The 20,977-nt window shown below is 73.3% G+C and overlaps 2 protein-coding genes and 2 non-coding genes across 9 annotated transcripts; 2 read left to right on the forward strand and 2 right to left on the reverse strand.

Moving 5' to 3' along the window:
* Positions 1-1,024: 1,024 nt before the first annotated feature.
* Positions 1,025-9,905, forward strand: LOC148053546 (microtubule-associated protein RP/EB family member 3). 5 transcript variants are annotated; one of them, XM_087776285.1, is made up of 8 exons: positions 1,058-1,121; positions 3,300-3,511; positions 6,915-7,045; positions 7,133-7,278; positions 7,398-7,599; positions 8,274-8,425; positions 8,566-8,718; positions 8,957-9,905. In XM_087776285.1, exons 2-8 carry the CDS (start codon positions 3,504-3,506, stop codon positions 9,023-9,025), a joined length of 861 nt encoding a protein of 286 aa, XP_087632411.1. In that variant the 5' UTR covers positions 1,058-1,121; positions 3,300-3,503; the 3' UTR covers positions 9,026-9,905. The 5 variants fall into 5 exon arrangements, with proteins under 5 accessions (XP_087632413.1, XP_087632414.1, XP_087632411.1 ...); XM_087776289.1 differs by having other exon boundaries at positions 7,398-7,554; XM_087776286.1 differs by having other exon boundaries at positions 6,918-7,045.
* Positions 9,906-10,137: 232 nt separating this feature from the next.
* Positions 10,138-10,301, reverse strand: LOC148053547 (U1 spliceosomal RNA). The gene has a single exon (XR_015709026.1). It is a non-coding gene; the product is annotated as a U1 spliceosomal RNA (small nuclear RNA).
* A 4,742-nt stretch (positions 10,302-15,043) lies between these two features.
* LOC148053548 (U1 spliceosomal RNA) lies at positions 15,044-15,207 on the forward strand. The gene has a single exon (XR_015709036.1). It is a non-coding gene; the product is annotated as a U1 spliceosomal RNA (small nuclear RNA).
* A 238-nt stretch (positions 15,208-15,445) lies between these two features.
* LOC104021125 (microtubule-associated protein RP/EB family member 3) lies at positions 15,446-18,448 on the reverse strand. 2 transcript variants are annotated; one of them, XM_009474618.2, is made up of 6 exons: positions 18,303-18,448; positions 18,070-18,215; positions 17,751-17,952; positions 16,925-17,076; positions 16,632-16,784; positions 15,446-16,394 (listed from the first exon to the last, which is right to left on the reverse strand). In XM_009474618.2, the coding sequence occupies exons 1-6, from the start codon at positions 18,421-18,423 to the stop codon at positions 16,326-16,328; spliced, it is 843 nt and encodes a 280-aa protein (XP_009472893.1). In that variant the 5' UTR covers positions 18,424-18,448; the 3' UTR covers positions 15,446-16,325. The 2 variants fall into 2 exon arrangements, with proteins under 2 accessions (XP_009472893.1, XP_087632417.1); XM_087776291.1 differs by having other exon boundaries at positions 17,796-17,952; positions 18,303-18,430.
* Between the last annotated feature and the right edge of the window lie 2,529 nt (positions 18,449-20,977).

Genomic DNA, 20,977 nt, shown 5'->3' on the forward strand with positions numbered 1-20,977 from the left:
CCCGGGGCGGGGGGCTCCGACCCCCGGGTGCGGCCGGGTGCTGCCTGGGCGGGAGGGTGCGTGCGAGCCCACGCGTGTGCGGGCACAGACGTGCCAGGTCAGCCCCAACCCCTGCGGGGTGCCCCGGCCTGAGCTGCTGGCACACGGCCGCCGCGGCAGCACCGGATCCGGTGTGCGGTACCGGATCCCCAGAGCTGCGGCACCGGCGGCGAGTGGGGCCCAGGAGGCCGCTGGGAGCATCCGCAGCCCCGCTGTGGGGACGTGGGGACACGGGGGTGCAAGGGCACACGTGGGGACGCGGAGCTGGCCCTGCCGCCACGCGGCTGAGGGCACCCCGGCAGCACGGCAGCCGTGCCGGTCACGCGTCGCCGCGGCGGGAGGGCGCGGGCACACACGGGCACACGCGGGCACGCTGCTCGGTGGCACAGACACACACAGGGGTGAAGGGGGTTGCAAGGTGGGGAGGGGTGCGGGTGGGGTTTGGGGGGGGGCTGTAGGGCAGGGGGGGGTGGGGGGGGGGGGGGGAGGGTGTGTAGGGCAGGGGTGGGTGCGGGTGGGGTTTGGGGGGGCTGTAGGGCAGGGCTGGGTGCGGGTGGGGTGTGCGGGGTACTGGGGGGTGCGAAGGGTCCCGGGGGGCCCGGGGCTGCACAGGTCCCAACAGCACAGCTGCTCTGGGTGTCCCGGGGGATCCCGGGGGGCTGGGGGGCCCCTTAGGGGCGTCACAGGGGCTCTGGGGGTCTCCGGGCTGCCGGGGGGGGGTCACAAATGTCCCAGGAGACTCCGGGGTCCCGGGGGGGGTCCCGGGGGGGGTCCCGGGGCTCCCGGCGGTGCGGAGGCCGCCGCCTGCCGCCAGGGGGCGCTGTGGAGGCGGGCGGGGCCGTGGGCGGTGTTGCCGGGACGACGAGCGGAGCCGTGGCCCCGCCCCCGTTGCCATGGCGGCGGGGGGCGGGGCGAGGCCGGTGCCGGTCCCGCCCGCGGCGGGGGGGGGGGGGGGCGGTGGCGGCGGGGGGGGGGGGGGGCGGCGGCGGCGGCGGCGCATGCGCGTGCGGCGCGTGCGGTCCCGGCCCGGTCCCGGCGCGGTGCGGAGGCAGCGGAGCGGTGGCGGCCGCGGCCCGAGCGCGGTGAGTGCGGGGCGGGGCGGGGCGGGGCCGGACAGCACCGCGCCGGGGCCGGGCCGCCGCCATCAGCCCGCAGCCCGGCCCCGGCCGGCGCCGCCTCGCCGGACCGGGCGGGGGGGGGGGGGCGCACCGGAGGCTCGGGGGATGATGGAGCGGGCGGGGCGGGGGTGTCCGTCCGGTGTCCCCGGTGAGGGAGCGGCCGTGGCAGCTGGGGGGGGGGCCCGGGGATGGAGCGGCGGGGGGGATGGAGCGGCCGGGGCCGGGGTCCCGCGGGGCCGGGGGCGGCGGGGACCGGCCTGACTCAGCGGCGGCCGCCCCTGCGCCCCGGCTGCGTCTCCCGCAGGGCCGCGGCCCCGGTACGGCGCGGCACGGTGCGGCGCGGCACGGCACGGCACGGCACGGCACGGCACGGCACGCCGGGAGCTGTAGTCCTGGCACCGCGCATCGCCAGGTACCAGGCATCACCGGGTACCGGGCATCGCTGCTGGGTACCGGGCATCACCGGGGCCCGGGCATCACCCGGGGAGACCCCCGGGCCCAGCGGGGTCGGGCCGGGCCCGGGTTGCCTCCGGGAGCAGGGCTCGCGCTGGTCCGGCAGGGCCGGTGCCGGTACCGGTGCCGGTGCAGGGCGATGCTCCCGGGACGGCGGGGCGGCCGGCACGGTGACCTGCCAAAGCGTCACCTGCCACAGCGTGACGCGCCCCCGTCCCTCGTCCTCGCGGCTGCGGCTCACGGCGGGGCGCGGGCAGGACGGCGGCGCAGGCGTCAAACGGTGCCCGCACCGGTGCGTGTCGGAGCTGGGGGGACGGTGCCCTTCCCGGTGCTCCCCCCGCCATCCCCAGGCGTCTCTGGGGACACCCAGCCCCGTCTCCGGCCGACGACCTTCCCGCCGCCTGGGGAAGAGCAGGTCCCAAAGCCGGGGCACGCAGACCCCGGACCCCGGTGCCGCCCTGAGACCCCCGCAGCACCGCCGGGGCTCCCCGGGGATGTGGTGTGCCGCCACGGTGACCCCCTCCCGTTACGTGCGTGGGGACGGCTCTCCTGGCGAGCAGCACGGGCGCGCCGGTGCGGCCGGAGCACGTGGGGCCTCTCCTCGAGGGGCTGCCCGGGCTGGGGGATGCTCGGCTGCGGCACGGCCCTGCCAGCGTGGATGTCCCCTGCCCGGCCGTGGGGTGCCGGCGAGCGGCTCTCCCCGCGCCGGCTCTGACAGCCACCCCGTTTGAATCATCAAAAGGCACTCAGCATTAATATTTCAGGGATGCTGTGCAGGATAAGGGTGCCAGCGAGGGGGGAGCAGGCGCGGTGGGAGGCGCTGCCGGCGGCACCGCGCTCTGCACATGCTCCTGCCGCTGCTATTTCAAGTTATTTAGGTTAGCGAGAGCGGAGCAGGCGGGGGACCCGCGGGGCCAGGCCACCCTGCCCGTGCTCCTCCGCGTCCCCGTCAGCCGAGCGCCGCGGCCGCGCCGAGCACCGCCATCGGGTGCCACGAGCTCCCAGTGCGTGAGCGGACGGTTTCCCTCGCCACGGGCTGGGATGGGCGCTGCCATCTGCTAAAGAGCCGGGAAACCAGGAAAGGTGCCGGGGGACGGACCCGGCGAGGAGCTGGGTGCCGCCTGTGCCCGGGCAAACCCATCTGCCACGCACGGGCTCCGGCACGGCGTGGCGTGGCACGGCACAGCGCGGGGACGCTCCCCTTGGGGTTGGGGAAGCGGTGCCGGGAGGGACGCCGGTGGTGGCCGGGGGGCGGGGGGGAGCAGCCTCCCCTGCCAGGGCCTGGGCGATCCGGCCCGCTGCTGGAGCTGCCTGCCAGCTGCCAGATCAGCCGGGCAGCACCGCAGCGGCTCCGCACGGCGCTCAGCCCCCGCTGGGTTGTCTGCCACCCCCATCACGTATTTGTCACTCGAGAAGCCACTGGGATGGCTCCCAAAATAGAAGCTGTGAGTCGCAGCAGCCCAGCTCGCCCCGGCACAGCGGTGCTGCCGGGCCGGCGCAGGAGGCGAGGGGCCAGCACCCACCCGCAGCCACGGTGGGCAGCGCTGCCCGTCCGGCTCCTGGGCAGCTGCAGAGGTGCACAGTCGGTGCCCGGCTTTGGCAGCCGGCGCTGGCACTGTCGCCTCAGCGCCGAGCAAACACGTCCGGCGCGGCCGCCGGCCTCATTCTCCTCCCGCTTTGTTTGGCCAGAGCGCACCGGCCCCGGCCCGGCGAGGGCTGCGGCGTGGGACGCCGGTGCCTGCCGCCACCTCCCTGGCAGCGTCGGCGTGAGGAGCCGGGCTGGACGACCTCTCCGCGCCCCGGCAGCACCGGCGGGACGGGGCAGAGACACACGCCCGAGTGTTTTGTTCACCGTTGGGCCTTGATTAGCAGCTTGGCGGCCGGACAATTAAAATGCAGCGGTAAGCGTCCCCCCTGCCCCGTCAGCACGGCCGGCCGGGCGCAGCCGCGGCGCCCTGCGCAGGCGGCATGGGGCGGGGGGGCTGCCACGCACGGCGGGGGCTGCGGCCTGGGCCCCCGCATCGCCCCGCACCGCCACTGCCTGCAACCTGCCTGCGCGGTGGAGGCATGGCCGGCATCGAGGGCAGCCGGCAGGAACCGTGCCGCCGAGCCAGGCGCTGCTCCCCGGGGACCTGGCGCCCGCAGAGCCGGGCCGGCGCTCACCCAGCGCCGAGGCAGCCGTGTGCCAAGCCCTGTGCCGCAACAGCTCCTCTCCCCAGGGCTTGCTGGGAATCGGGGTTAAATTCTTACTTTTATTATTTTTTTTGCAAGAGGCAGTGGCAGAGGCAGCGTGCAAACCGGCCGGGCCGGAGGCTCCCTGCCTTGGGCGCGTCCATCACCTGGCGTCAGGGCTGGCGTGGGCAGCGGGGCCGGCTCCTGCCCCGGCCGGAGGGCTGCCGCGAGCGTGCCCTTCCCTGTCATTACGCTGGGGCGTGCTCGGCGCTGCGGCGGAGGACTTTGAAGCCCGGTGTGGCATTTCAGAGGGTGGAGGTGAGCTGGGTGGCACCGCGTGCTCCGGCGAGCGTCCCCTCGCAGTGCCAGCGGCTCCGGCTGCCCCACCTCACTGCTGGCTGCCTGGGGCTGTGCCACGCCGGCGCTGCGTGCCAGAGCGGGGTCAAGGTGCTCCCCGTCAGGCTTGCACAATCAGCGGCGTGCGCAGGAGTCGGGGTGCAGCTGGCGGCAGCACGTCGGGAAGCAGCTGGCACGGTGGCACCTGAATTCATCCCGCTGTGAAACCCGTCCCTGCGGCTGCGCGCTGCCGGCACGGGCCTTGGCTTGCTTTGGCAAAGGGGAAGCCGTGGCTGCACCGAGGTGTGGGGCATCGACGGCACGGTGGAAATCGCCGGGTGGCGAGGGGTGGGGGCGTGGGTGCGTCACCTGCCCGCGGGGAGCTGCGCGGGGCTGCTCCCCCCTGCCTGGCCCCAGCCCTTCGCTTGCTGGGTTCTGTACCGGGGCGCGATGATGAGGAAGGCGCCGGGTTCAGCCCTCGCTTAGGAGCGGCCGAGGTTTCTGCTGGGGCTGTGCCCCGCTGGTGCCGGCTCTGCGCCACCTCGCCTGCCCGAGGAGCGTCGCCGGCGGGGGCTGCCTGCAGCCCGGGCAGCCCGGGGCTGTGGTAGGGGCTGGGGGGCTCACCTGTGGGGCTCACCCATCCCGGCCCGGGCAGCAGGTGCTGGGTTTGGGGTGCCAGCAGCGCGGCAGCTCTCTGTGGCAGGAAGGCTCGTGCCGGGGCTGTTTGCCGGAGCCGGCAGCGAGCCCCGGTGCCTTCCCACATCCCCTCTGCTTCTCAGGGGTCTGGGGTGCGCCAGCCGCCCCCATGCCCCCGCCCCGGCCCCCGCCAGGCCGCTTTGGAGGGGGCACCCCCGGGGCAGGCACGGAGCAGGGCTGTGCGCCGGGGCTGGGTGCTGTGGGTGCTCCCGGGCGTGGGGCTGGGGCAGTTTCCCTGCTGCCATGGCTGCAGCCGTGCCGGACCTGCCCCGTCCCACGGCATGCGCCCCACGGGCAGGGGGCCAGGAGAGGCACGGCGCATCCCCCAGCTCGAGCGGGGCGAGACCTAGCCCCATGGCTCGTTGTGGGTGCCGGCTCCGGCACCCAGCCCAGCCCTGCTCTGGCTCTGCCGTGTGCGCAGGGCGCTGGCAGCTGCTCCCGGCTATTTCGGGAAAGGATGGTGATGGGGGGGGATGTCAGCCAGCCGCTGGCTCCTCACCAGGGTGGGCAAGCAGCCTCCTGCCCCGCAGCAGCCCCCCAGCCTGCCGGCCCCCTGCCCACTCCAGCAGCAGGCAGACGCCGCTGCTTTCCCAGCTGCACCGCGGCGGCCGCACCGCAGTGCGCGTGGCTCTGGCTCTGCGCCGCGCATGACTCAGCTCAGCGCTGCTGGAGGGAGGGGACCCCTGCCCTCACCCCAGCCTGCACCGGGCGGCATTAGGCTGCTGGGATGAGTGCTGTGGCCAGCGTCATGGCTGGCTTCGGTCCTTGCCGGCCGCCGGGGAGTGGGACGGTGCCCACCACACCGTGCCGGGGGCTGCTGGGGGCTGGCAGCAGCCGCAGGGGCCTCGTTTCCAGCTGCTTCAGCAGCTAAAAATACCGACGTCCCTGCTGGGTGCCAGCGAGACGGTCCCGTGCAGGGCAGGATGGGACGGGGTGCTGGGGTCCCGGCCCTGGCGGGGGGACGGGCCGGCACAGCTGCCGGTGGCCGTTCAACCAGCCAGGACGTGCGGCTGTGCTGGGGCCGGCATCGCCAGTGCTGAGTCACAGCGGTGCCGAGGCCACGAGTGCAGGGGGGCTGCGGCCGCCGGCACCTTCTCCCCTCGCAAGCGGGCACCCAGGGAGGTGTCGGCACCCCGGGGTGCAGCGCCCCACGGCCACCCCGCCATTCCACCCGCGGCCCCCATCCGTGCCCAGGGCTGCGGCAGCGGGAGAGCGGGGCCAGGGGGGGCCGCCCCCCCAGCTGGCAGCTGGGCCTGAGCCCCGTGGAGAGGGAAAGCGGATTAACGCTGCCGCTGCTGCGCGGGGGGGGCACGGGGCAGGCGGCGGGGTGGGACGGGGACCCCGCTCTTGCAGCGGGGACGGTTCCTTCTCCAAAGCATTTGGTGGGAGCCGGCGGGATGGCGTCTCTGTGCCCCCTCCCCGGCAGCCCCCCCCAGCTCCATGGCACAGCTCCCCGGCACTCTGCCGTGCCGGGGCCGCGGCCGCAGGGTCTCTGCTCCCGCGGTGCCCGGGCAGAGCCCTCCACCATCTGGGGGCGGGTTTGCAGCCGTGCCTGCCAGCAGATGTTGCCCCTCTAAGCCCTGCTCTAATGGACCCCGATCCCGGCCCCGGCAGATTAGGCAGCCAGCGAGGGCTGGGGGGGCCATAAGCTGCTTATGGGCCAGCAGCGGCCCCCGGCCCCTGGGAGCCCCGTGGCCACGCACAGGGAAGGAGCTGCCGGCGCAGGGGCAGTGCCCCCAGCGGTGCCCGTGTCCCCCGGGACCCCCTGCCTGTGAGCCGCATCCTGCGCCGCATCCATGTCCTGCGGTGGGCCCCGCTCCCAGCGGCACCCCCGGGGCTGTGCCCCCAGCGGGGCAGGGGTCCGCCTGGCTGGGTGGGAGGCCACGGGGCTGCCGGGGACCCTCCTGCCCCCTCCTGCTGTGCTCCCACCGTACCGGGGGTGCAGCCGGGGTGGGGGGTCCTGTGGCATCCTGGCCCCACCGTCCCCTGATGCTGGAGCCCGGGTGGGACGGGCGCCCCGAGTCCTGCCACCCCCGGCACGGCGTGGGGCTGGGCTGGGCGGCACAGCAGCGAGGTGCCGGCATGACACCCGTCTCTCAGCAGCTGGGGCATGGCCGTCAATGTGTACTCGACGTCGGTGACCAGCGAGAACCTGAGCCGCCATGACATGCTCGCCTGGGTCAACGACTCCCTCCAGCTCAACTACACCAAGATCGAGCAGCTCTGCTCAGGTGGGGTGCGGGTCCCGGGGGGGTGGGCGGACACGGTGGCGGGGTGCCGCCGGCCCCCACTGACGCCATGGTGCGTGCCCGGCGCAGGGGCTGCCTACTGCCAGTTCATGGACATGCTGTTCCCTGGCTGCGTCCACCTGCGGAAGGTGAAGTTCCAGGCCAAGCTGGAGCACGAGTACATCCACAACTTCAAGGTGCTGCAGGCCGCCTTCAAGAAGATGGGAGTGGACAAAGTAGGTCCATGGGTGGGGGGTCCGCAGCGGGGCGGGGGCCGTGCCGGGCAGGCCGCCGTGCCGGGAGGGCCGCCGTGCCGGGAGGGCAGCCCCGCCAGCCCCCCTCTGCGTTCCCCCAGATCATCGCGGTGGAGAGGCTGGTGAAGGGCAAGTTCCAGGACAACTTCGAGTTCATCCAGTGGTTTAAGAAGTTCTTCGACGCCAACTACGACGGGAAGGAGTACAACCCGCTGCTGGCGCGGCAGGGCCAGGACGTCGCGCCCCCCCCAAACCCAGGTGATCACATCTTCAACAAACCCAAGAAACCCATTGGCACTGCAGGTAATGTCCGGGTCCCCCGGCGAGTGCTGCCCCCCGCCCTCCCGCCCGGCCTCCTGCACCCCACGTCGCTCCGGCCGCGGCCAGGCCTCCCCCCGCGCCCCCGCCCCTGCCTGCGCCCCGCTCCGCTGCCTGCCTGCCTGCAACCGGGGGGGCCGAGCGGGTCTGCAGGGACACGCGGGGCGGAGGGGACGGCGGAGGGACCCGCGGGGAGCTGGGCAGGGCTCGCCTGCCTCCATCTTCCTGTTCGCCCTGGCTCTGGGGGCGGTTCGTGCCCCCCAGGCCCCCCCATGGCTGCCATCCCCCCCCGTGCCGTGCCGCCGCGGTGTCCGAGTGCCGCTGTGCAGCCAGGCTGCTCCCGGCCACGGGCAACGCTCCATGGGCACCGTGGGCTCCTTGTGCCGGTGCCGCAGGGCCGGCCCCCGCTGTCCCACAGCAAACCCCAGCCAGGCAGCAAGCACCCCTCGAGGGGGCTGAGATCTGCCAGGGGAAACTGAGGCACGGGGGGAGGCTCGGGGCAGGACAGCCCGGAGTCGCGGCTCAGCCCCCGAGCACGCTGCCTGCCCTTGCTGCCCGCTGCTGCCTCCTGGCCCCTGCCGCCCCGCACAATGCAGGGGTGTCCCTGCCGGCAGCCCCCCGGGCCGGCATTAACCCGCTGGTCCCCATCTGCTGTCAAGTCCCCCAGAGGACCTCTCCCACCGGCCCCAAGAGCACGCCGAACCCGGCCCGCCTCAGCAACGTCCCCAGCAGCATCCTCCGGAAAAACTCCCCCGCGGCCCGCAACGGGGGCACCGAGGCCGACGCGCAGATCCTGGAGCTCAACCAGCAGGTAGGCAGGGGCCCTGCCCGCCGCTGCCTGCGCCCGGCTGCCGGCAGGGCCAGGGGACACCCCGGCGTGGGAGGGAGGGGACGGGGACGGGCCCCCCCGGTGCGGGGAGCTGCGGGCTGAAGGCGCCGGTTGCCCCGCAGCTGATGGACCTGAAGCTGACGGTGGACGGGCTGGAGAAGGAGCGGGATTTCTACTTCAGCAAACTGCGGGACATCGAGCTGATCTGCCAGGAGCACGAGAACGAAAACAGCCCCATCATCACCGGCATCATCAGCGTCCTCTACGCCACGGAGGTGAGGGCTGGGCACCGCTGCCCCCCCCGGGACCCCCACCCTGCTCTCTGGGCTTCCCAGGGGCGAGACCCCCTTTCCCGTGGCCGCTCCCGGCCTCCGGCCCTCGTTCGCTCCCCGGGGCGGGGGGGGGTTTGGGCTTTGCCGAAGCCCTTGCACCGTGCCGGGAGGGGCGGCAGGGACGCGGCGGGAGCCCCCAGCCCACGCAGCCCCCGGGCTGACGGCTGCCCGTGCCCCCCAGGAGGGCTTTGCCCCGCCAGAGGACGACGAGCTGGAGGAGCAGCAGCCAGAGGACCAGGACGAGTACTAGCCCCGGCACGCTCCCGCGCCCCGCGCCGCCCCGCGCCGTTCCCCCACCATAGACGTTCGAGGTCTGAGCCTGTGCGCCTCGCCCTGCACTGTCACACGCCATCACGGTCTCCGGCGGCCGAGCCCACGGCCTCGGCGCCCAGCAGCTCCGGTGGGAAGCCACGCTGTCTCCATACTCGATAGGTGTCCATCCAGCGAGGAGCGCGGCCGTGCCTCTGCCGGGGGCCGGGGGCCGGGGGTGGGGATGGGCTCTGGCCGCCGCGCCCGGGGTCCGGCCCTCGCCACCCCCACCCCGTATTTATTTCCGTTGTCCCCCCCGGTGTGGGTGCCGCAGCCGCCCCGGTGTCCCCGCCTGCCCCGCTGCGTGAGAGCGAGAGGGAAAGACCCGAGGCCTCGGGGTGTTTTCCCGGCGCGGAGCGTGCTGCCCGCGCTGCCTGCGCCCTGCCGGCCCCGCGGCCTGGGGACGGGGGCCAGAGCCGGCGGCCCCGGCACGGCTGCACGGGGGTCTGCGCCCGGCCGGCAGCCCGCGGCGAGGAGGCGGCTCGCAGGAGGGACGTGTTGCTTCAGGTTCCTGGGAAGACGAAGAAGAAACCCCAGCCCGGCTGACGAGGCGGCCGCCTGCCCGCGCGGGCAGGTGCAGGCAGCGAGGCGGGGGGACTTGGCCACCACGGGCCAGGACAGGGGATCCCGGCCCCCTCCCCTCGCCCCTGGCCACCGCGGAGCCCCGCGCGGCGCTGGGGTGGGTTCGCCGAGAGCGGCACGCAGCGCCTGCCCCGGCCGTCGTCTTCCCCGTTGCATCGCTTGTCTGGTCCGTCACTCCGGTTGCAAAGCCTGCATCTGTGTTTAAGTTTTATTTAAAATAAACTCGTGTGGTAAAAGCTCGTCCCGCTCCTCTCTGGGCTGCGGGCGGGGCGGGAGCCGCTGCGGGGCGCGGAGCGGCGGGGCGGTCCCGGCCGAGGGGGTAACGGCGCTCTGCTCCCGGGGAGGGGGGCGACGGGAACCCGCGGCTCCTGCAGCCACCGGGGCTGCACCACGGCCACCGAGGCCCCGCCGCCACTCCGCCCCCGGCCCCGGCCCCAGCCCCGCTCAGCTCTGTCCTTGGCACCGCCACGCCAGGGGAGAGCGCGAACGCAGTCCCCCACTACCACAAATTATGCAGTCGAGTTTCCCGCATTTGGGGAAATCGCAGGGGTCAGCACACCCGGAGTGCAGGGGGGGAGCCTCGCCCTGGGAAAACCACCTGCCTGATCATGGTGTCTCCCCTGCCAGGTAAGTATGCACCCCCACGCCCCGCCACACCCCCGCACCCCCGCCCACACACACTCAGCGCACGCACACGACACCCCGCACGACCACGACCACGACAACAACCCGCGCCGCACGCGCCCCGCGACACGACGCCACGAACACCCCGCGCCGCGCCCGCGCGACACGCTGCCCCTCGCCGACCCGGCGCCAGGGGGTCCCGGCAGCCCGCGCGCCGCTCATCTCCATGGGCACGCCCACAGACCGACACGCCACGCCCCCCGGAGCGGCGCCGCCGGCAGCGGCGCGGGGCGCGGGCCGAGGGGCGGGGCCAGACCGGGCGGGGCGGGGCCTCCGCTCCCCCTCCCGCCCGGCACCGCTCCGTCGCCGCCGCGCAGGGCCCGCTCCCGCCGCCCGCAGCCTCTTCGCTCCCGCCGCGCCGGTGCCGGGGGCCGCTGCCCCGCGCCCCCCGCCGGCAGCCGGCCCCGGCCCCGGCCCAGAGCCGCTCCGCTCGGCGGGCCCCGGCGCTCGGCTCCCCGCGGCCGGGAACGCCGGCGCCGCCCCCCGACCCGCGGCCCCGGGCCGCCCCGGCCGCGCCGCGGCGGACGATGAGCCCCGCTGCGAGGGGGCCCGGGCGCCGGCGGGAAGGGGCCCCCCGGCTCCCGCCGTGCCCGGGGCGGGGCTCGGGCGGGCGGCGGGGCCTGGCCCGGCCGCGGGCACCGCCACCCGCTGGGGCCGCCGTCGTCGGTGTCGGGAGAGAGGAGGGCGGCCGAGCGGCTCCGGGGGAGCCGGGGAGCCGACCCCGAGCTGCTCGGGGAGCCCCTGCGCGGCGGCCCCGGGGAACCTGCCCGGGCTGAGCGGGGGCCTCCTCGTGGGGCGCGGAGGACGAGGACGCGGCTCCGTCCCGGGAGGCGAGGTCGGGCGCCGCAGGAGGCGCGCGGAGCCCTGGTTCGCACCCGGGGGAGCAAACGCCAAAGGCCGACGCTCGGCTGGAGCTGGCGCTGGCTGGTGCCGTGGCAGGCGAGAAAGGCTTCCGAGGGCGTCACCAGCAAGGGGAGGCCTAAGGAAAACGTGGGACCGAGGCTTCTCGAAGATGGACGCCCAGCACCCGGGGGGAAGGAAAGGCAGAGGCGTTCGGTGCGGCTTTTGCCTCCGTCTTTAATCCTGCTGACGGACCGGGGGCTGCCCGGTCCCCGAGTCGGGGGACCCCGGCTGCGGGAACAGGGACTCCCCGCTTGCGGGCACCGACGTTGCCGGGGTCCGGCTGTACCCGCTGAACGTTCGCAAGGCCGCGGGGCCCGGTGGGATTCACCCCGGAGCGCTGAAGGGGCTGGCGGACGTTACGGCAGGACCCCTCTCGATCGCCTGCCGAAGGTCTCGGGAGTCTGGGCAGGCCCCCGCTGGCTGGAAGCTGGCCGAGGTTGTTCCAGCTGTCCCGAAGGGCGTGGGGAAGACCCGGCAAGCGACAGACCTGGGAGTCTGGCCTCAGCGCCCAGGAAAACCACGGAGAAGAGCGTCCCGGGTGCTACCGAAAGGCGTCTAAAGAACACCGCCGTCGTCAGGCGCGGTCGGCACGGGTTCCCGAAGGGAAAGCCCTGACTCACTGGGTATCTTTCTGTGATAAGGTCACCCGCCCAGCGGCTGAAGGGAAGGCGGTGGATGTAGTTTCTCTGGATTTCAGCAAGGCTTTTGGCACCGTCCCTCACGGCATCCTGCCGGACAAGGTGTCCAGCTGTGGGACGAGCGGGTTCGCGGTGCGCCGGGTGAAGAACTGGCTGAACGGCAGGGCTCAAAGGGCTGCAGGGAACGGGGCTGCGTCTGGCTGGCGACCGGTCACCAGCGGTGCTCCTCCGGGCTCAATCCTAGGCCCAGCGCTGGTCAATATATTTATCGGCGATCCGGGTGCAGGAGTTGAACGTCCCATTAGCAAGTTCGGCAACGATACCAAACTGGGAGGTGCTGTTGACTCTCCCGAGGGCCAAGAGGCCCTGCAGAGGGATCCAGATGGGTTGGAGGACTGGGCAATCATCAGCGGCATGAAATGTAACAAGAACAAATGCCGGATTCTGCACCCGGGACAGAGTAACGCCGGGCACAAGTCCAAACTGGGAGAGCGGCGGCTGGGGAGCAGCCCTGCAGGAAGGGGTCTGGGGGTGCTGGTCGGCAGCAGGCTCAACAGGAGCCAGCAGTGTGCCCTGGCACCGAGGGGGCAAACCGCGTCCCGGGGGACATCGAACACAGCGTGGCCGGCCGGCCAAGAGGGGGGATTGTCCCGCTGTAGTCAGCGCCGCTGCGGCCTCACCTGGGGTACTGTGCGCAGGGCTGGGCCCCGCCGTTTGGGAAGGACGTGAAGGTCCTCGAACGCCTCCGGAGGAGGAGCGCTCAGCTGGTGACGAGGCTGGAAGGCATGGCCTCTGAGGAGCGGCTGAGGGCTCTGGGCTTCTCTCGTTCGGAGGGAAGGAGGCTGAGAGGCGACCTCATTGCTCCCCGCAGCTTCCTGCGGAGGGGACGTGGACAGGGAGGCGCTGATCTCTTCTCCCTGGGATCCAGGGACGGGACGCCTGGGAACGGCTCAAAGCTGCATCAGGGGAGGCTCAGGCTGGACATGAGGAAGCATTTCTTTACCGAGAGGGTGGTCAAGGCCCGGCACAGGCTTCCTGGCGGGGTGGTGGATGCCCCAAGCCTGTGGGTGTTGAAGAGGCCTTTGGACGATGTCCTTAATAACGTGCTTTAACTTGTGGTCGGGCAGTTGAACCAGATGATCCTGGTAGGTCCCTTCCAGCTGAAATATCCCACCCCACCCCACCCCACCCCACCCTTTTACCCCTGAGCAGGACAGCCCACAGGGTGCAATACCCCTGGGGTCGGCTGTCCCTGCTGGGTCCCCTCCGGCCCCTTGCCCCCCCCAGCTGCTGCCCGGGGATGCAGAGGACGCCCCGGTGTGGTGCCAGCACCGCTCCGCAGCAGCCGAAGCGCGGGGCATCGCCAGCCCTGCGCCAGCCACGCGTGGGGCAGAGCGCGGCACCGCCGGGGCTGCTGCGCCGAAAGGCGACTCCATCCCGGCCGAGCCGGCACGCGGTCAGCTGCGTCCTGAGATACACTCCCGCTTTCCCGGCGTGGCCGTTAGCTCGGTGGCTTTGCTAAAGCTCTCCCTTGCTCTCGTCCACCCCGGATTAACGTCGCCGACAGAGAAGTAACTGGGCAACAGGCGCAGGAGAGACAGCTGGAGCCGAGCGATCCTGCGGCACAGCCGCCAGCCGCCTGGCTGGGGTGGGCCCGGCGGGCACGGGAGCGGGGCGGCTGTGCCGCTGCTGTAGAAGGAATTTGATTAACTGCCGCCTTCTCGCTGAGCAGCCGCGTTTGGCATTAGCAGCTTAGCACCGGGAGCTAAAGCAGTGGAAGCCTTAGGCCACGAGGGCTGACCGAGAGTAAACGTTTTGATAGAACTGGTGCTGCAAACACAGACCTCGCTGAATCCAGCAGAGAGGAGCGGAACGAAGAAGATAAGGACCAAGGAGACGATCCCGAGGGAACGAGGTCACTTCGGAAGCAGGCCAGCCCAGCGACAGCGAAGGCTGATAAGAAAACGGGGGCCCACTGGGCAGACTCAAGCGATGGGGCTTGGGGATCGCGTGCCGGGCGGTACGGGTATAACTGAGGGGGTGACCTGGGGGGCCCCTCCGGAGGCAGCCAGCTCGAGCTGTGACCTGGGAGCTGATAAAGGAGGAACGGGAAACCTTCGCTCGGCGCTGACGTTAACTGGCAGGATCCCAGGGTCGGACCCCGTCCTGGCGGCCGGCGCGCGTAGATCCGTAACAGCCGGCTGCGGCGGCCGCGCCAGAGCCGCGTGCCGGTGGGGGGAGCCGAGCATCGCCGGCCAGGTTCCTCGGGGGGCTGGTGCCGTCTCAGCCCCTTCCCCTGCACGGCCCCCGAGCCCCGAGCGCTGCCGCTGCGGCTACCTGCAGCGCTTCGGGGCGAGGGGAGGGGGACGGCGCCCAGCCCGTCCCCGTCCCGTCCCTGTGCCCGGGCCGCCGGCGTGCCCGAGGGCAGAGGCTTTGGAGGCCGCTGGAAGGGCCCCAGCGCCGCGGGGGAGGAACCGGTAAAACCCCTCCGCCTCGGCGGCCCGGGGAGGCGTCCGCGGGCCCGTGGCGAGCGGGGCCCCTCGGGCCAGCGGCGGCCGGAGCTCGTGTCCCTGCGACGCCCCCGGCCCCCGACACCTCCGGCCCCAGGCTCCGACACCCCGGGCCCCCGACAGCCCCGAGCCCCCGACAGCCCCGGCCGCTCCGCCTCCCCGCCGGAGGACCCTGCCCCGGGCGGTCCCTGGGTCCCCTCCCGCCGCTGGCCCCGCGGCGGCCGCGCTCTGCCGGTGCTGCGGCTGCAGCCCGGTCCGGCTCGGCTCTGGCAGAGCGAGGCCCGCGCGGGGCCGGGGCGGGGCCGGGGCGGGGGCCGGGGCGGGGCCGGGGCGGGGGGCGGGGCGCGGGGCCGGGGCGGGGCGCAGAGTGCGAGCGGCGCGGGGCCTGGGGCGGGGGCGTGGCGTGTCGGTCTGTGGGCGTGCCCATGGAGATGAGCGGCGCGCGGGCTGCCGGGACCCCCTGGCGCCGGGTCGGCGAGGGGCAGCGTGTCGCGCGGGCGCGGCGCGGGGTGTTCGTGGCGTCGTGTCGCGGGGCGCGTGCGGCGCGGGTTGTTGTCGTGGTCGTGGTCGTGCGGGGTGTCGTGTGCGTGCGCTGAGTGTGTGTGGGCGGGGGTGCGGGGGTGTGGCGGGGCGTGGGGGTGCATACTTACCTGGCAGGGGAGACACCATGATCAGGCAGGTGGTTTTCCCAGGGCGAGGCTCCCCCCCTGCACTCCGGGTGTGCTGACCCCTGCGATTTCCCCAAATGCGGGAAACTCGACTGCATAATTTGTGGTAGTGGGGGACTGCGTTCGCGCTCTCCCCTGGCGTGGCGGTGCCAAGGACAGAGCTGAGCGGGGCTGGGGCTGGGGCCGGGGCCGGGGGCGGAGTGGCGGCGGGGCCTCGGTGGCCGTGGTGCAGCCCCGGTGGCTGCAGGAGCCGCGGGTTCCCGTCGCCCCCCTCCCCGGGAGCAGAGCGCCGTTACCCCCTCGGCCGGGACCGCCCCGCCGCTCCGCGCCCCGCAGCGGCTCCCGCCCCGCCCGCAGCCCAGAGAGGAGCGGGACGAGCTTTTACCACACGAGTTTATTTTAAATAAAACTTAAACACAGATGCAGGCTTTGCAACCGGAGTGACGGACCAGACAAGCGATGCAACGGGGAAGACGACGGCCGGGGCAGGCGCTGCGTGCCGCTCTCGGCGAACCCACCCCAGCGCCGCGCGGGGCTCCGCGGTGGCCAGGGGCGAGGGGAGGGGGCCGGGATCCCCTGTCCTGGCCCGTGGTGGCCAAGTCCCCCCGCCTCGCTGCCTGCACCTGCCCGCGCGGGCAGGCGGCCGCCTCGTCAGCCGGGCTGGGGTTTCTTCTTCGTCTTCCCAGGAACCTGAAGCAACACGTCCCTCCTGCGAGCCGCCTCCTCGCCGCGGGCTGCCGGCCGGGCGCAGACCCCCGTGCAGCCGTGCCGGGGCCGCCGGCTCTGGCCCCCGTCCCCAGGCCGCGGGGCCGGCAGGGCGCAGGCAGCGCGGGCAGCACGCTCCGCGCCGGGAAAACACCCCGAGGCCTCGGGTCTTTCCCTCTCGCTCTCACGCAGCGGGGCAGGCGGGGACACCGGGGCGGCTGCGGCACCCACACCGGGGGGGACAACGGAAATAAATACGGGGTGGGGGTGGCGAGGGCCGGACCCCGGGCGCGGCGGCCAGAGCCCATCCCCACCCCCGGCCCCCGGCCCCCGGCAGAGGCACGGCCGCGCTCCTCGCTGGATGGACACCTATCGAGTATGGAGACAGCGTGGCTTCCCACCGGAGCTGCTGGGCGCCGAGGCCGTGGGCTCGGCCGCCGGAGACCGTGATGGCGTGTGACAGTGCAGGGCGAGGCGCACAGGCTCAGACCTCGAACGTCTATGGTGGGGGAACGGCGCGGGGCGGCGCGGGGCGCGGGAGCGTGCCGGGGCTAGTACTCGTCCTGGTCCTCTGGCTGCTGCTCCTCCAGCTCGTCGTCCTCTGGCGGGGCAAAGCCCTCCTGGGGGGCACGGGCAGCCGTCAGCCCGGGGGCTGCGTGGGCTGGGGGCTCCCGCCGCGTCCCTGCCGCCCCTCCCGGCACGGTGCAAGGGCTTCGGCAAAGCCCAAACCCCCCCCGCCCCGGGGAGCGAACGAGGGCCGGAGGCCGGGAGCGGCCACGGGAAAGGGGGTCTCGCCCCTGGGAAGCCCAGAGAGCAGGGTGGGGGTCCCGGGGGGGGCAGCGGTGCCCAGCCCTCACCTCCGTGGCGTAGAGGACGCTGATGATGCCGGTGATGATGGGGCTGTTTTCGTTCTCGTGCTCCTGGCAGATCAGCTCGATGTCCCGCAGTTTGCTGAAGTAGAAATCCCGCTCCTTCTCCAGCCCGTCCACCGTCAGCTTCAGGTCCATCAGCTGCGGGGCAACCGGCGCCTTCAGCCCGCAGCTCCCCGCACCGGGGGGGCCCGTCCCCGTCCCCTCCCTCCCACGCCGGGGTGTCCCCTGGCCCTGCCGGCAGCCGGGCGCAGGCAGCGGCGGGCAGGGCCCCTGCCTACCTGCTGGTTGAGCTCCAGGATCTGCGCGTCGGCCTCGGTGCCCCCGTTGCGGGCCGCGGGGGAGTTTTTCCGGAGGATGCTGCTGGGGACGTTGCTGAGGCGGGCCGGGTTCGGCGTGCTCTTGGGGCCGGTGGGAGAGGTCCTCTGGGGGACTTGACAGCAGATGGGGACCAGCGGGTTAATGCCGGCCCGGGGGGCTGCCGGCAGGGACACCCCTGCATTGTGCGGGGCGGCAGGGGCCAGGAGGCAGCAGCGGGCAGCAAGGGCAGGCAGCGTGCTCGGGGGCTGAGCCGCGACTCCGGGCTGTCCTGCCCCGAGCCTCCCCCCGTGCCTCAGTTTCCCCTGGCAGATCTCAGCCCCCTCGAGGGGTGCTTGCTGCCTGGCTGGGGTTTGCTGTGGGACAGCGGGGGCCGGCCCTGCGGCACCGGCACAAGGAGCCCACGGTGCCCATGGAGCGTTGCCCGTGGCCGGGAGCAGCCTGGCTGCACAGCGGCACTCGGACACCGCGGCGGCACGGCACGGGGGGGGATGGCAGCCATGGGGGGGCCTGGGGGGCACGAACCGCCCCCAGAGCCAGGGCGAACAGGAAGATGGAGGCAGGCGAGCCCTGCCCAGCTCCCCGCGGGTCCCTCCGCCGTCCCCTCCGCCCCGCGTGTCCCTGCAGACCCGCTCGGCCCCCCCGGTTGCAGGCAGGCAGGCAGCGGAGCGGGGCGCAGGCAGGGGCGGGGGCGCGGGGGGAGGCCTGGCCGCGGCCGGAGCGACGTGGGGTGCAGGAGGCCGGGCGGGAGGGCGGGGGGCAGCACTCGCCGGGGGACCCGGACATTACCTGCAGTGCCAATGGGTTTCTTGGGTTTGTTGAAGATGTGATCACCTGGGTTTGGGGGGGGCGCGACGTCCTGGCCCTGCCGCGCCAGCAGCGGGTTGTACTCCTTCCCGTCGTAGTTGGCGTCGAAGAACTTCTTAAACCACTGGATGAACTCGAAGTTGTCCTGGAACTTGCCCTTCACCAGCCTCTCCACCGCGATGATCTGGGGGAACGCAGAGGGGGCTGGCGGGGCTGCCCTCCCGGCACGGCGGCCCTCCCGGCACGGCGGCCTGCCCGGCACGGCCCCCGCCCCGCTGCGGACCCCCACCCATGGACCTACTTTGTCCACTCCCATCTTCTTGAAGGCGGCCTGCAGCACCTTGAAGTTGTGGATGTACTCGTGCTCCAGCTTGGCCTGGAACTTCACCTTCCGCAGGTGGACGCAGCCAGGGAACAGCATGTCCATGAACTGGCAGTAGGCAGCCCCTGCGCCGGGCACGCACCATGGCGTCAGTGGGGGCCGGCGGCACCCCGCCACCGTGTCCGCCCACCCCCCCGGGACCCGCACCCCACCTGAGCAGAGCTGCTCGATCTTGGTGTAGTTGAGCTGGAGGGAGTCGTTGACCCAGGCGAGCATGTCATGGCGGCTCAGGTTCTCGCTGGTCACCGACGTCGAGTACACATTGACGGCCATGCCCCAGCTGCTGAGAGACGGGTGTCATGCCGGCACCTCGCTGCTGTGCCGCCCAGCCCAGCCCCACGCCGTGCCGGGGGTGGCAGGACTCGGGGCGCCCGTCCCACCCGGGCTCCAGCATCAGGGGACGGTGGGGCCAGGATGCCACAGGACCCCCCACCCCGGCTGCACCCCCCGGTACGGTGGGAGCACAGCAGGAGGGGGCAGGAGGGTCCCCGGCAGCCCCGTGGCCTCCCACCCAGCCAGGCGGACCCCTGCCCCGCTGGGGGCACAGCCCCGGGGGTGCCGCTGGGAGCGGGGCCCACCGCAGGACATGGATGCGGCGCAGGATGCGGCTCACAGGCAGGGGGTCCCGGGGGACACGGGCACCGCTGGGGGCACTGCCCCTGCGCCGGCAGCTCCTTCCCTGTGCGTGGCCACGGGGCTCCCAGGGGCCGGGGGCCGCTGCTGGCCCATAAGCAGCTTATGGCCCCCCCAGCCCTCGCTGGCTGCCTAATCTGCCGGGGCCGGGATCGGGGTCCATTAGAGCAGGGCTTAGAGGGGCAACATCTGCTGGCAGGCACGGCTGCAAACCCGCCCCCAGATGGTGGAGGGCTCTGCCCGGGCACCGCGGGAGCAGAGACCCTGCGGCCGCGGCCCCGGCACGGCAGAGTGCCGGGGAGCTGTGCCATGGAGCTGGGGGGCTGCCGGGGAGGGGGCACAGAGACGCCATCCCGCCGGCTCCCACCAAATGCTTTGGAGAAGGAACCGTCCCCGCTGCAAGAGCGGGGTCCCCGTCCCACCCCGCCGCCTGCCCCGTGCCCCCCCCGCGCAGCAGCGGCAGCGTTAATCCGCTTTCCCTCTCCACGGGGCTCAGGCCCAGCTGCCAGCTGGGGGGGCGGCCCCCCCTGGCCCCGCTCTCCCGCTGCCGCAGCCCTGGGCACGGATGGGGGCCGCGGGTGGAATGGCGGGGTGGCCGTGGGGCGCTGCACCCCGGGGTGCCGACACCTCCCTGGGTGCCCGCTTGCGAGGGGAGAAGGTGCCGGCGGCCGCAGCCCCCCTGCACTCGTGGCCTCGGCACCGCTGTGACTCAGCACTGGCGATGCCGGCCCCAGCACAGCCGCACGTCCTGGCTGGTTGAACGGCCACCGGCAGCTGTGCCGGCCCGTCCCCCCGCCAGGGCCGGGACCCCAGCACCCCGTCCCATCCTGCCCTGCACGGGACCGTCTCGCTGGCACCCAGCAGGGACGTCGGTATTTTTAGCTGCTGAAGCAGCTGGAAACGAGGCCCCTGCGGCTGCTGCCAGCCCCCAGCAGCCCCCGGCACGGTGTGGTGGGCACCGTCCCACTCCCCGGCGGCCGGCAAGGACCGAAGCCAGCCATGACGCTGGCCACAGCACTCATCCCAGCAGCCTAATGCCGCCCGGTGCAGGCTGGGGTGAGGGCAGGGGTCCCCTCCCTCCAGCAGCGCTGAGCTGAGTCATGCGCGGCGCAGAGCCAGAGCCACGCGCACTGCGGTGCGGCCGCCGCGGTGCAGCTGGGAAAGCAGCGGCGTCTGCCTGCTGCTGGAGTGGGCAGGGGGCCGGCAGGCTGGGGGGCTGCTGCGGGGCAGGAGGCTGCTTGCCCACCCTGGTGAGGAGCCAGCGGCTGGCTGACATCCCCCCCCATCACCATCCTTTCCCGAAATAGCCGGGAGCAGCTGCCAGCGCCCTGCGCACACGGCAGAGCCAGAGCAGGGCTGGGCTGGGTGCCGGAGCCGGCACCCACAACGAGCCATGGGGCTAGGTCTCGCCCCGCTCGAGCTGGGGGATGCGCCGTGCCTCTCCTGGCCCCCTGCCCGTGGGGCGCATGCCTTAGGTGGCCTAAGGCTTCCACTGCTTTAGCTCCCGGTGCTAAGCTGCTAATGCCAAACGCGGCTGCTCAGCGAGAAGGCGGCAGTTAATCAAATTCCTTCTACAGCAGCGGCACAGCCGCCCCGCTCCCGTGCCCGCCGGGCCCACCCCAGCCAGGCGGCTGGCGGCTGTGCCGCAGGATCGCTCGGCTCCAGCTGTCTCTCCTGCGCCTGTTGCCCAGTTACTTCTCTGTCGGCGACGTTAATCCGGGGTGGACGAGAGCAAGGGAGAGCTTTAGCAAAGCCACCGAGCTAACGGCCACGCCGGGAAAGCGGGAGTGTATCTCAGGACGCAGCTGACCGCGTGCCGGCTCGGCCGGGATGGAGTCGCCTTTCGGCGCAGCAGCCCCGGCGGTGCCGCGCTCTGCCCCACGCGTGGCTGGCGCAGGGCTGGCGATGCCCCGCGCTTCGGCTGCTGCGGAGCGGTGCTGGCACCACACCGGGGCGTCCTCTGCATCCCCGGGCAGCAGCTGGGGGGGGCAAGGGGCCGGAGGGGACCCAGCAGGGACAGCCGACCCCAGGGGTATTGCACCCTGTGGGCCGTCCTGCTCAGGGGTAAAAGGGTGGGGTGGGGTGGGGTGGGGTGGGATATTTCAGCTGGAAGGGACCTACCAGGATCATCTGGTTCAACTGCCCGACCACAAGTTAAAGCACGTTATTAAGGACATCGTCCAAAGGCCTCTTC

Source organism: Nipponia nippon, unplaced genomic scaffold (genome assembly GCF_047370975.1).
Source record: "Nipponia nippon isolate SJK-2023a ecotype South Korea unplaced genomic scaffold, ASM4737097v1 scaffold_4, whole genome shotgun sequence".
In the NCBI taxonomy this organism is placed as follows: Eukaryota; Metazoa; Chordata; class Aves; order Pelecaniformes; family Threskiornithidae; genus Nipponia; species Nipponia nippon.

Bases quoted from the DNA above. Each gene is read 5' to 3' on its own strand.
- LOC148053546 (XM_087776285.1), top strand. The intron at 7,600-8,273 runs GTAATGTCCGGG...TCTGCTGTCAAG, and splicing joins GAAACCCATTGGCACTGCAG to TCCCCCAGAGGACCTCTCCC. The intron at 8,426-8,565 runs GTAGGCAGGGGC...GTTGCCCCGCAG, and splicing joins TCCTGGAGCTCAACCAGCAG to CTGATGGACCTGAAGCTGAC.
- LOC104021125 (XM_009474618.2), bottom strand. From the start codon at position 18,423: ATGGCCGTCAATGTGTACTCGACGTCGGTGACCAGCGAGAACCTGAGC. The intron at 17,077-17,750 runs GTAATGTCCGGG...TCTGCTGTCAAG, and splicing joins GAAACCCATTGGCACTGCAG to TCCCCCAGAGGACCTCTCCC. The intron at 16,395-16,631 runs GTGAGGGCTGGG...CGTGCCCCCCAG, and splicing joins GCGTCCTCTACGCCACGGAG to GAGGGCTTTGCCCCGCCAGA.